Source organism: Molothrus ater, chromosome 1 (assembly GCF_012460135.2).
Source record: "Molothrus ater isolate BHLD 08-10-18 breed brown headed cowbird chromosome 1, BPBGC_Mater_1.1, whole genome shotgun sequence".
NCBI lineage: Eukaryota > Metazoa > Chordata > Aves > Passeriformes > Icteridae > Molothrus > Molothrus ater.
Window position 1 is genome coordinate 111303270 of NC_050478.2, and position 13305 is coordinate 111316574.

The 13305-nt window shown below is 37.4% G+C and overlaps 1 protein-coding gene across 1 annotated transcript in view; it reads right to left on the minus strand.

Moving 5' to 3' along the window:
- The window catches only part of PRKDC (protein kinase, DNA-activated, catalytic subunit), an 82895-nt gene that overhangs the window by 49245 nt on the left and 20345 nt on the right, over positions 1-13305 (minus strand). Inside the window, 15 exon segments of the mRNA XM_036403886.2 lie at positions 713-801; positions 804-897; positions 2325-2528; positions 2691-2849; positions 3898-4030; positions 4154-4362; positions 5024-5250; positions 6248-6499; positions 7002-7135; positions 8053-8152; positions 9116-9210; positions 9645-9871; positions 10660-10767; positions 11978-12130; positions 12788-12951. Of these exon segments, the coding sequence (XP_036259779.2) occupies positions 713-801; positions 804-897; positions 2325-2528; positions 2691-2849; positions 3898-4030; positions 4154-4362; positions 5024-5250; positions 6248-6499; positions 7002-7135; positions 8053-8152; positions 9116-9210; positions 9645-9871; positions 10660-10767; positions 11978-12130; positions 12788-12951 (2348 nt within the window).

The following is a 13305-nucleotide window of genomic DNA, read 5'->3' on the forward strand; positions in this document are numbered from 1 at the left end:
GATTCGTCAATTAAAAAAAATATTAATCTCCTTCCGAAAGCCAAATTTCCTACCGGCCATTTCAGTGCCAGCTAATCCAGCAATACAGTTCACCTTCTGCATCCTAACATATACCTTTAAAACAATTCAAGTTTAAAATAATTAATTATAAAAAATTAAAATTATGCTCAACTGTTGATCTTTGAGTGCATTTGCGTACAACTACTTTTTACAAGTTCCTACAAAAATCCCAAAAGGATAAGTAGAAAATTATGTTTTCAAAATAGAGAAAAAAAACCTCAGACCATAATCTCAGTGTCACAGAAATTAAGTATGTAAAGTAAAGATAATTCTGCAGTTTGTTAATATGGGCAGAACTCCTCCACTGTAACTTTCTGGATGCCAACTTGACAAAGAACGTTACCAGAGACTACTCAGAGCTCACTCTCTGTACTTGTACCTGCTCTCCAAAAGGAAAACAGGCACCTAAAACATGAGAACAAAAATAAAAAAAGGTGGTAGGAGGGAAGAAGAGCAATACCTAGTAATTTCCACCTGCCTCAAATTTTTCTGTGCTTTGCTAATAAAAACACCCAGATTCTAACAAGGCCCAACTTTTCCCTTTTTTTCTCCCCAAACACAAAACATTTGACCTGAACAGCATTTCTTGAAAACACAATGCAATCCCAACAGAACCAGAAAGGTTACCTGAAGTTTACAAAGCAGTACATACCTGCAGAACTTTTGCCAGCAGGGTCAGGAGTGCCATTTTGCTCTCAGCAGATGAACCTTTGGCCCACCAGCCATCCAGTTTCTCCCAGTTTCTAGTACAGCTGTCACCAGTTTTGCTCCCTGCTGCTTGCGCACAGCACGGTCCCTAAAGCTCTGATCTAACATGCCATTCAAAATGCTCCCCACCTGGAAGGAAGAGCAACAGGTAAGATTCGTGCACCCCAAATTAAATGATGATAGAATCGCATCAGTGGTATGGGCACTCATAAAAAAGAAGCATCACAAATCAATGCTAGATCTATATCTCAAAAGGATGTAGAGGAAAGGTCTCTGCAGGAAATTAAAAACCCATCCTTCTCGAAAAAAAAAAGAAGACATCTCTCCAATTTCTCCAATTTACTCCTGTTTCAGAGTACAATGTAGCAATTACTTCTGATGCCTTTTGTGTATATATGGAGAAATAAATGATAATCCAGACTAAAGATCAATACTTGATAATTTTAGTTAGTGTGAAGTTGAAAAATAGCACACATGCTCTAACTTATTCACATCCATTTTGAACAGAAAAACAACCCTTGCATAGCACGTGTGAACTAAGTATGTTTGAAATCTCTTTTCTTCAAAAATAAGTACTCACTATCATCTATCAGATAAACTTAAAAGAATTAAAGTATTGCAGCATGCTCATCACAGGAAACACTAGATAATCATCATCAGAAACAGGTTATTAAAACATACACATTCCTCTAAAGTCTAACTAAAGAATTTTTGGTATCACCAAAATTGATGCTGCAAGTCTTTCAAACTACTTCTTGGATGCAGCACATCTAAGCATAACATTTTGGATTATAAATTCATCAATTATTTTTAAAGGATGATTCTACTTTGCTGAGCATATTTTTAATCAAAAGAAAAAGCAGACTTGTGATCTTTTTGACCCTTCTGTTTGTCAGAAGCACTGAAGGAAGACTTTCAGTTCTGTTTCCTTCATGGCACTGAGTTCTGTAAGTGCTGTAGACAAACAGGAAGAACTCTGTTCAGCCAAACAAGCAGTGCTGAGACTGAGTACATGACAAAGTATCTCATATTTAATTCAGCTCAGGAGGGTTGTGTGTCTGTATGTCTCTCTTTCTAATACTCTGATCTAACTCTACCCTAGTCCTGTGGACTAAATACCCATTAGTAGTTGGAGCTTGTGTTTCGGTTTAGTTTTATCCAAAACAAATCCAAGTCACGTGCTCTGGGACCATTCTGCAATGAAAAGCAAAGCACAGTAAATGGGTTCCTCCTTTGAAAGGACATTTTTTATCTGAAGTACTATGCAAAGACATCCTGAAATACATAGATCTCAAGATAGGTAATAGGTAAGCACTTTCCACTCAGTTTGATCTGAGATCACAGAGTAATGGCAGGTTGCCAGAAATCATGATGGTAGCAGCAGCAGGTCAAGACAAAAAAAACCCTGAAACTTAAACGAAAAACTATCAATGCACTGCTGTCTGAAAGTCAACCCAATGCACTTTTTCCTCTACTCCACCTCTAAAAACAATAATGCAATTGTTACTTCTAATATTCTCTTTTGATTTTGTCCTTTTAAAGAGTAAGACCAATACCATTTGAGGATTGCTGACAGATGATTTCATAAGATGGACTATGATCATATCCAGGTTTTTCAGTAGATGTTGATTGATGGTTTCTGAGAACAGGCTGTAGAAATACTGTCCATGAGAGAAATTCATCAGTTGGTTCTGTGATGCTCCTGACAGTGGCACAGATAACACTACTGTGTTCAACAGCAGACTTACTAGCTCCTCACACTGAAAATCAATGCATAGAGACAAGAGTTATTTCAAGGACATCACATTTCACTTTGAAATTTCTTAGAAAAGCACATGATTTTTTTTTCCAAGCTCCCACCCCAAACTTTTAAATTTTGTTTATTTTATTTTAAAGATTATAACTGGAGAACCACACCCTACCTGCTCATCAATTGCAAAGGCCAGCTGCAGAAGACTGTCAGCTAATCGCTTCCTGCTGATGTCTAAGCATGGAAGAGAGACCCTTTCACCCCCAGGTGCAATGCCTTTATAAACAACTGAAAGAAGCTTGGAGCCAACTGAGAAATGAGACCCTTCATCCTATGGAAACCAACAAAGAAGTGACAATCAATAAAAGCTGAAAAAAGGCTTCCAATCCATCTGTATAGTTAATTAAAACACTTGAATTTCAGATAATTTCCTTATAAAGCAATGCAACTATACCATGACTAGACACCTTTCTAACTCAGGGATGAGATTTTAAATGAGACAACCCTATTGTGTACAAAGTTCAGAACAAACTAAAAGTAACTTGACACTGTTCCAAATATTCTGATCCTCCTCCACCTTTTCAGGCTTACTTGACTACAGAAGTAAAAGGAATATCTAAGTCAGGATGGGAGTGACACAAATGGTAAACCATGCAGCTCCTTGATTATCAATATAAGGCAACCACAGGTCTAGATTTTGTTGATACAGAGAATGGATAGCACACAGAAATTAAGTATTTTGTAACTTGTTAGCTTTGTTCAGCCCTGTTACAGGCTCATTCACAAATTCTCAGTCTTTGTGGCTGTTGCACAACCTGTTCCTTCAACTGCCCAAAGTAGAGATTTACTACAATCAGAAACTTAGTGGAAGGAATTTGAGTAATATAGTCTACATCCTTACACCTCAGGGGTCTCTATTCTGTTTTCCTGCAACTCAGACTCACTACACTGCTTCTGATCAGTCAGGAAATATTCCTTTTCTAATTTCCCTCATCACTTCGAATGGTCTCTGTGTAAAAGTTGTTTAAAAATGCCTCCTTTATAGGATAGTTAATCCTGAATTTTTGAGCTTTCAGTTTTGTGAAGCACACTTAAAGGAAGTTAGAGAATCTACATTCTGATTTTCAGAGTCTGGAGCCAACCACAGAAAGACTAACATAATTATAAAGGTTGTTCAAGTCTCAATATTGTGCTACTCAGATTTGTAGATTAACCATAAAACATTTATTTTTGATCCCATTCAACACTAGCTCTTCACTGTTGATCTCATTTTAAACAACATCTGATCTGTTCTCTGTTTTTTTTTCCTGGTGTTTTACACAGGAAAAGCTCTTTACAATGTACAAATGTTTACTCTTATCTTCTGTATTAATAATTACCTGACCATGAAGAACAGAATGAAGCAGGCCAGATTTCTGGAGCTGCTTACAGGCAGAAAGGACAGCATCAAACCTAACTGGATCCAAACGTGCCTCTGAATTAAACAGATCAACAGAACAAAGGTCCTCAAGGCTAGAGAGGAAAGACAAGCAATAATCTTACATTAGCGCACCCACAGACAACATTATTTACTTTCCATGGTGAGGGTTTGTTCTGGACTCATGCTTACCAGAAAGCCCGAAAACCCCTACTTACCTCTGCAGTGTGATTCTTTTTTTTATGCACAATTCCAAAGATTCCTGATAGGGAGATTTCATCAGAGCTTTCATGAGTCTTACTGAGATATCTGGGAGGTTTTTCATGACTTGCACATCAGCTGTGTTAAAGCCTATGTGTGATGGATCACACACTGTCATCACCACAAGCTCTATAAAGCTGGCATTTAGCAGTTCCTTCTCAAGCAGCTAGAAAGAAAAAAAAATTAAACATAAAAACGTGAAAAATTAATTCAGATGTCTCTATTTAGTTCTTAATAACTTATCATTAATCCTATCTCAAATGAAACCAAACATGAAACAGTCCCTATTCTTGCTGATTTTCTCTACTGAAATGTCAAACTTTCAATCACTTAGGCCAATGCAGAGAAATGAGGTATCTATAAACATAGACATGGGATATATGCTATCCCACCAAACTGCAACTTAGATCTTTTAAACCACATAGACATGTTTCAGTCTACACAACTGTAAATCCTGATGTACATATCTGTACATACTATTAGAAATTCGCTGACGAGACAATCACAGTCTCAGACCTAAACCTGGAGGTGTAAATTTTCCTAAGAGACTCGTAAGTATTATACTTTATATAGTTAAATATGGATTATATTGCATCAAATAGACCAATAGAGAGACAAATAGAGAAACCTGAATATCTATACTGAATTCAAGAAAGGCAGATTGTGTCAATTCTTTCTGCCGTTCAAGCAGCTACCACCTCCACACATTTAATGCCATCAGGAATCATAGAGGAAATATGCACTGCAAGTACTCCATATACAGAACATGTATATGTAACTACATATAAAATTTGTATATTTTATCCACTACAGATTTCAGAGGCTACCTTCCAGAAATCCTGCTGGCACATTTCCAGGATGACAGTGACAAACTCCAAGATCCGGACTATAATGGTGCACTTGCTGTAGTTGTACTTGTCCCTTTCCTGAGGACTGAACATGCTGCCTTTGGAACTGCTATCAAAGCACTGCTCTGCAGCATGGATATCATGCAAAGCAATAGTGTCCAGGAAGAACTGCACAGCCTTCAAGAACAAGGAACCTTCATTTACACCTAGGAAGAATTACACGAAGTTGAAATGATTATTGTTTCATGCTTGGAAGAAACCAGACAAACTGAGATGACAAACAGAAAGAGGCACATCTCACACCAGTGTTTTCTGACAGCTCTCTGTTTGTTCTAAATATTACCATTCTGAACAATAGAATAGCAGGACAGCATTGTACTTCATGATCACTCCAGAAACTAACCACTAGAAGCACTTATTAAGAATGATGATGATTTAGGCTTATGTAATAAAATGGATAAAAAATTTTAAATCCCTAGTTTTGAATGACTTAGCCCTATGCTAGCTTCTTCCAACATATTGTTTTAAATCAAGACACATCTAACACTGACAGACAGACCACCTGAAACTTGTACAAGACCATGAATCTGTACTATCGCTGAACAAAAGCATTTTGTTTAAGCTTGCAAGAATGATTGAAATAAAAACCTTTTGGGACACCCAGTGGCTACACAAGGTGTTGTTATTTTACCTGACCAAAATTCAAATGCAGCTTTTAGACCTGATGTAGCTGATGCATCAGGAAATGAAGAAAGGTAACATATATGGGACTTGAAGTGAAAAGATGCTTTCTTTCATTGTTTTCAGATAACTTCCTCCAGATATTAATAAACAGCAGGTAAAAAGCTTTAGAAGGATTTCAAGAAAAAAATTATAAAAACCTATTGCTTTTCTGTGCAGTGGGAAATTAGCTGTACAGAATAATTTTTGAAGATGAGATAAAGTAAAAAGAGATGCTGGTAAGTGGATGACTCAGAAATGCAAAGATTTATTTCTATGGCTAAAAGGAAACATTTAAAGACACATAGTACTTCATAAAAACCCCCATCCCATTACAACTGCCATTGGAAAACTTTGGGAGAGTTTGTAAAACCGTCTATTCTACATTTGAGAAAAGAATTTAAATTCCAAGTTAAGAACTCACCTTGGGTGAGCTTTGTGTAACACACACAAATGAACCTAATACAACAGTTAATCACTCACCCAGTACTTTATCAGGTTTGATCATCTGCAGCTCAAAGAACGTATTGTAGCAATCCAGTGCTGCTAAAAACATGTCCATCCACTGCATGACAGCCTGCAAACTGAAGGGTTCCTGCATGCCACAGAGAGTTGGCTGAGAAAGGATCCCAGATCTTTGGGCATCGGTGCCACCTCCTTCAAATTTGTTAATGAGGAAAGAAACACCCCTGTTTTTTAGAGTATCAGCCAGCCAAGAAGATGGAGACTTGTTTCCTGACAGAAATAGAAAAAGAAATATAAATTTTCTAGGGAAAATGCATTTCAAACTAGCAAGGAACTAGAGGCCAATGAACTAACAACTTTGTGATTTAAACTGGGTCTTCTAGCAGAGAAGGTATTGATTCTGGTTTAGCCTTGGTCACATTCCTAAAATTCCCATATTTCTCTTCCTTCTATAAGGAAGAGGTTAATTTTTAAGACATTCATAGTTCCCCCCATCAACAAATTTCGCTTTTTTTAGCTGGATACACAACAGCAATTTTGGGCCTGGAAGTAAGTCTGCAATAAAAGCCTCTTCTGTGCCCAAAAACATCCCTCAAACTCTGAGGTTCTCACAGTACCAAATTTGCAATATAAGCAACAACTCTGTTTCTATTTAACAATGCTGAGTGAACAGATATTTACTTGTAATTACTACCTTGCATAGAAAACACAGAGGGAAGGTATGCACAGAATATAGAAAGCAAAGATAACAGTGCACTGTGACTTAAAATACCTGGTAACAAAGGAACAAAGTCATAGAAGAGCTCCATGGCTTTATGGCGGCACTCTGTCTGAGGTCGTCCACACTGCACTAAGAGCCACATTACAATGTCCTGAAGACACACAGGCTTAGTAGCTGGGAATCCCCTGCACAAAAATATTAGGGGTTAACAGTTCCTCTTGCCATCTACCAAGAAGCAATAATAGTCTCTCAGTCGAAAACAATCAAAATGTTCCATGAGCACTATGAATCCCTTTTACCTATTGAACCACCACCCATCTGCACTACCTGAAAGAGCTCTTCCACCATCATGTCTGGCACTGCTTTCCCTTCTCCCCACTCTACTTGGCATAGTCCTTGTGGAAAACAATTTTAAATGTAAAAGCAGGTATCTTCCCTTCTCTTTGTAAACTCACAGAGGAAAAACTCTGAATAAAGTTTAAATAAGCCGCAACAGTTTTTCTCCATCCCCATAATCACTTCATTTCATAACTTATCAAGTGCCACACCAGTGACCCAAATCTAAACTCCCCTTGTCAGTTTCTTTAAGATCACATGATAATTTTGGTAAAAAGGCAACTAAGGAGGTCTCTAGTCCAACCTTCTGATCAAATCAGGGTCAGCTAGGTGACTCAGAGCTTCATCTATCCTCATACTGAATCCATTTTTGCTTCTTTTAACTTTTTTGCTTCCCTTCTTTAACTGCTGATCATCCTGTTGCAGCTTGCCCTGCTTCTGGTGACATTTAAGAACAGTAAGAAAGGCTTTGGGGGAGTTTTGTAGCACCAGTGCTAATGTTATTATATGCATTGCTGTGAGGGAAACATGCCTCTTCTGCCTCTTTTTGCTAAACTAAATCAAGTTCACCATGCTGGAATAAAGAGTCATGCTCTTCTCATATTATGTCCAGTGTTTTCCCACCAGTGGTTCAACAGACAACATCAGGAGGTCTGTATCAGCAATTGTCACAGGATGAAATCCTCATTCAGAATGCCAAGCATTTAATGGAACTACTGGTCAAGTTTATTAAAATGCAATATGGAAACAACTGCAAATAGCTGACCGTGGTACCCGCCGTTTTCCTTCCTTGTTCAGAGAAGGTGCTTTATGCTTGATTATGCGCTTCAGGTGATTAATAGCATCACAGCACTGCTGGGCAGTACCTGTTGGAGAGACAGAATTGACATCTCTAAAAAAATGCCAGTAATTAGGTTAAATGAATTGAGATAGCACTGTAGACATGGTGCAAGAGACTTATACAGATGATCATGTCTACCAGCTCCACTACGCTGTGCTTCTACAGTAAGTTCTTCAAAGGTGCAGAATGAAATCACAAAACACCAGACAGGCCAACCTGGCCTGAGCCAAGCCTGAGGCCTTTGGTATATAACTGTGCCTTCTACTTTTTGTGATCATGCTTAGAGAAACTATGACATTTTCCCATGTGAGTAATTCTTCTGGGCACACTTCTACCATGTCCTGAACTCTTCCTCAGAAAGAAATTAGGTTTTGTTACACCAACTTTTGGCTTTCTAATCTAATTACTATTAATTGATAAAAAAGCATGAAAAAAAAAATAAAAGAGAGAGAAAAGTAGATTTACTGAAGAATCATTAATACTGTGAAAGAGGTCACAGGCTCTTCACACAACTACATACTGCTGTAAAGAATGACAAGACAATGAGGAAAAGGTATCACAAAAGAGTGGAAATATTCCATAGAATCTATCAAAATGACAATTTTTGGAGCATTTATTTGTTATAGAAGAATAGACTGATTCTCACCAAGCTACATTTTTTTACACCATGTAACTGCAAAACTACAACTCAAATCTGAAGCACCACCATAATTTTTAGTGTTATTACAAAACTGTAAATCATCATAAATATTAAAAGGTTCTTTCTCCTAGGCTCAAAATATTCCACCTTTATACACTGCAAGGAATTGATTCAAAGAGTTCCTAACTAGATATCAAATGACCTTTCTACTGATAATGAAAAATAATTCTTCCTTTGTTGCAGAAGTAAGAAAACATACTTTTCTACAGTTAAAGTTTTTCTTTGTTAACCCAAGATTCCACAAGGATCTATTTTCTTTGTTCTACAGTTAAATTAACTATAGCTCACCTAATGACTTCTCATCTGCATGGGCTAAAGCCAGGCTTTCCAGAAAAACAACCAGTGCTTCAAATACAAACTGCTCCACCAGAGAATTTTCTTCCCTTAAACAAACAGGAAAACATTCTATGAGAAACATGAATAGAAGAAGCACTAAATGTAAAATCCTAATTAAAAACTACCAAATTAAATACTGTAGAGATATAGACTGCAAAAGATGTTTGCACAAAAAAAGTACATCTAAACCAGTTTAAAAAACAGCACAACCTGCGCTGCTTCAATCAGACAGTGAAATTTGCTGAGCATCCTGAAAAGGCACAAAAAACTTCTTATAAACTTGTGATTAATATTTATTTTTATACATTTCACACAGACAAAGCCCAAACAACAAAATTATTATTAAATATAAGCTGAGTAACTGAATGTTACAGCTATCATATACATTAGTAGAATGAGTGTCACTGGGTGACTATTTGAGCTGTTACTCTTTTTATCCCATTGACCAAGTTAGTTACTGTTTCAAGCTCTGCTTGCTCACCTAAATTCTCTGTAGATACTGTTAAAGGCAAGTGCTGCACCCAGCCTCTTGAAAGCACTGGGGTGAAGAGCAAGGCTGTACAACCGTTTAAAAAGAGACTTGGTGTTTGCTGGGCTTTCCTCCTGCTGTCGTGGTGTTGTCTGCTTGATAGACCATTTCAAGAATTCTCGTATGCACTGACCACAGAAATCCCTCAAAGTGCTGTCAACTGGATCCACTATGCCACTCTGAAATTACACAAGGTTATTTCACCTCAAGAATGAGAAAACCCCCTGCCATTGGCTCTGTGCAGTATTATAGCAGCTTATCTACATTGCACTATTTGCAAATTAAAAAACTGTACTCACAGTTTACCAGAAATTAACAAAATTCAAAATTGCTACTGTCCAAAGGAAGGGCAGAACTTTCAGCCCTCACAGTGCTGAATTATAGCTCAAGATCTGGATTTCTATTCCTGTCTCAGCCATCAGTGTAGGAATCTTGTCTACGTCACTTCATTTTCTGATGGGTGGGCTTCCTCTGTGTAAGAAGTGGTGGGACAACACTGACTTTTATTAAAAAAACTACTACAATCCTCTTGACCTATCTTGCCTCCAAACACTTCTGTTCAGTGCAAATGCTAGTTTTAAATGCAAAATTTTTGCACCTGGTGAAGGAAAAGATACTTAGAGAAAAATTAAGGACACAACAAAGGCATTCAGGGGATGAATGGTGAATGGGCTTCAGTTGTTCCTAACTCATACTGATGATAAAGAGTGTTTCATTTATCTGAAGATGATATACCTGCATTTTGGGAATGCCAAAGAAAGAGAAATTCATCATCCAAATCTCAGTTAAGAAATATTAAATGGCTACTAGAAAATAAATAAATAAACCAACCATTTTCTTTCTTTCCAATAGTTAAGGGGTCATTCTATCTGTTCATGTGTTCATGGTTGCTTCAGCAGTAAAATGATGCTAGTTAAAAGTAAAGTCATATGGCACAGAGAAAAGAGAGGAAAGACTTATGACCTACCAGGATAGCTTCCAGGAATGCCACTGTATCCTGACTCTCAAATTTTTTGTTGTTGGTAAACCAGTGAATGAGTTGCATGACCAAAGGCTCATACAACTGTCGTGCTACCTGAAAACAGCAAACATTAATACATATCTATGCTACTTTGCTATTAATATGTAAGATTAAAAAGCTGTACTTTGAAAAGTGGTCTACAAAATGAATAACTAATTTCCTATTACATTCCCATATCAAGGATCAAAAAATCCAAGACAATTCAAATGGGTTAGATGCTTTCTGTTCAGCCAGTCTCCACGACCTCCAAGCTTACTTTCAGTAATATCCTTTGAGACAAAGAACATGGCATGCCAGACTGATGTGCTAATACACAATCAGGGAAACAGGGATGCTTGTTTCTTAATCCATATTTAGATCTAAAAGTCTATTTTTAACATTAATCTAACTTCCCAGATTTCAACAATTCTACCAGTAAATCAATCTGATTGATTACTGTCATACATGAAGGGAAGAAACATACATGTCATGCATGAAGGGAAGAAACACTAAACACATTTATGCATATACACATGCTTCAACTGCAGTGCCTGTGCCTTGGACCAATCCAGACATCATTTACCTATGGTTTCTGTTCAGCCACACACCAGCAAAAGAGGTATCACCTGAACTGGTAACACAGATTGCTGTCTATTTTAAAAGAACACAAAATCCCTTTGATCTCAAAGTAGATACAGATGCCAGGGTCCAAGCAACAGTCTCAAAAGGCATAAAAACCTGTAATTTCTGTGGAGATGAACCTATGTGTCTGTTCTGTTTTGTGCAAAGGAGGAGAAATATCAAGTTCAAATGTTTGAATGAAATATGTCATCTGTAAGTATCAAAGAGGCAGCTACAAATTCTCTCCTAAATGCCTTTCCTATGAGTGTAGCTTTGCACACACTCAATATTAAAATAATCAACTTCACCTCCAATTAACTTCTTACTGAAAGACAACAGAAATTAAATGTGGTGATAAAGAGGGTTACTGCCACAAACTCCCTGAGTGAACCATGAAACCTGAATCTCTTTTGTACACTTCTCTGAGCTACTCTGAACTAGACTACATTACAGAGATATTTAAAATGAGTATTTGAAAAGGTTTCAAACCCACTCACAAAATCCAGATGGATCCATCCCTAGAATAGAATTTCAGCCTACAAAATACTCTTCCATTTGGGGGAAAAAAACCCAACATGTTAGGAAAACATCTAAATCAAACTATTAATTCCCACATTCAAAGGTACTTGAACAAGGTAAAATTTGTATAGATGAATCTGCTTACCTGGTCTATGTCACAAGCAAGACGAAGCAGCACTGGAAATACTCGCTTATGTAGATGGTACATAGGTGGGGGACCCTGACATCCTTCTGGCATCTGAGAGGCTTTCCCCAACATATATGTGACTATGCCATGTAGCAGCTCACATGCTGCAACCTGAAATTTAAAAATCCCTTTGGTAATGCATCCATTACTTTCACAGAGAAGACAAAATTGTGGGCAGGAGAGAATGAGTCACATGAAAGGGAGTACTTGAGAAATCATACCTATGGTAAATCACCATCTAAGAACAGATCATGAATTACCATGGAAGTAATTTACACACCTACTAACTGGTGTTTTTCCTAATGTTTTAGTCTCTGTCATGAGCAGTCACATATCAGCTGGAAAAAGATCACCATCAGAAAAGTCACCCATAGTGTTTTCAAGGGTACTTCCAGTCTGGACTCTTTGGGTATCAACATCCCAATCCAGCACAGCACCAAAATATTTGTTCAAGTGTTCTGCTGGACTGAGCCCACAAGTTCATAGGCTGGGCATGAGAAGGAGGTCAAACAACACTAGTTTAAAAAGATCCACTAGTTTAAAATATGCATTTTTATGTTAAATCAAGCACAATGCTGTCTGACAGAGCTTACACAACTTCTGCTCTTTAGCTTCTAAACACTTAGAATAGTGTAATTATGAAAAGGCACCAAAGAAGCACACTGCTACCTATGAATTAATCAAAACAGGTCTGTAATAACAAGGAAGACATTATTTCATGAGATTTTATCAGCTAGCATAACACAAGACGTAGAAAAAAAGCAATACTTTTGTTTGCCTGTCACTTGCAGAAAGAGCCAGCTCAGTCACATGAGGCAAAAATAAGTCCAAGTAGATGACAGGCTTCATATCTGCGAATGGTACAGCAAAGCTCAGGCGCTTCTCAGTGTCCCAGGATACACATTTCTTCATCATCTCTTCTGCAGAGGTAGCTGATGCATTTGAAAGATGAAAACAAGCTTAATACAATATGCATAAAGCAAGTATTTACTTAGTTCAGTCAAAAAAATCTGTAACCTTCCAACTTCAGTTAGATTGCCATGCAATGTTAATGCTTTAGAAACTACTGAAAAAAATGTAGCCAACGTTTCAGGTGACAGTTACAGCAGTCTCCTGTACCAATATAGGTTAAGTTTGGAGACAAATAAATCCAGAAGACATCAAATCACGCTTGATTTAAAATACTTCTTAACACATCCAATGTAAAGCATTTTTCTTCTAATGTTACAGGAAATTCTTGAAGGTCAATCAGACAAGAAGATCCAAATACTGACTCCTGCAATTGC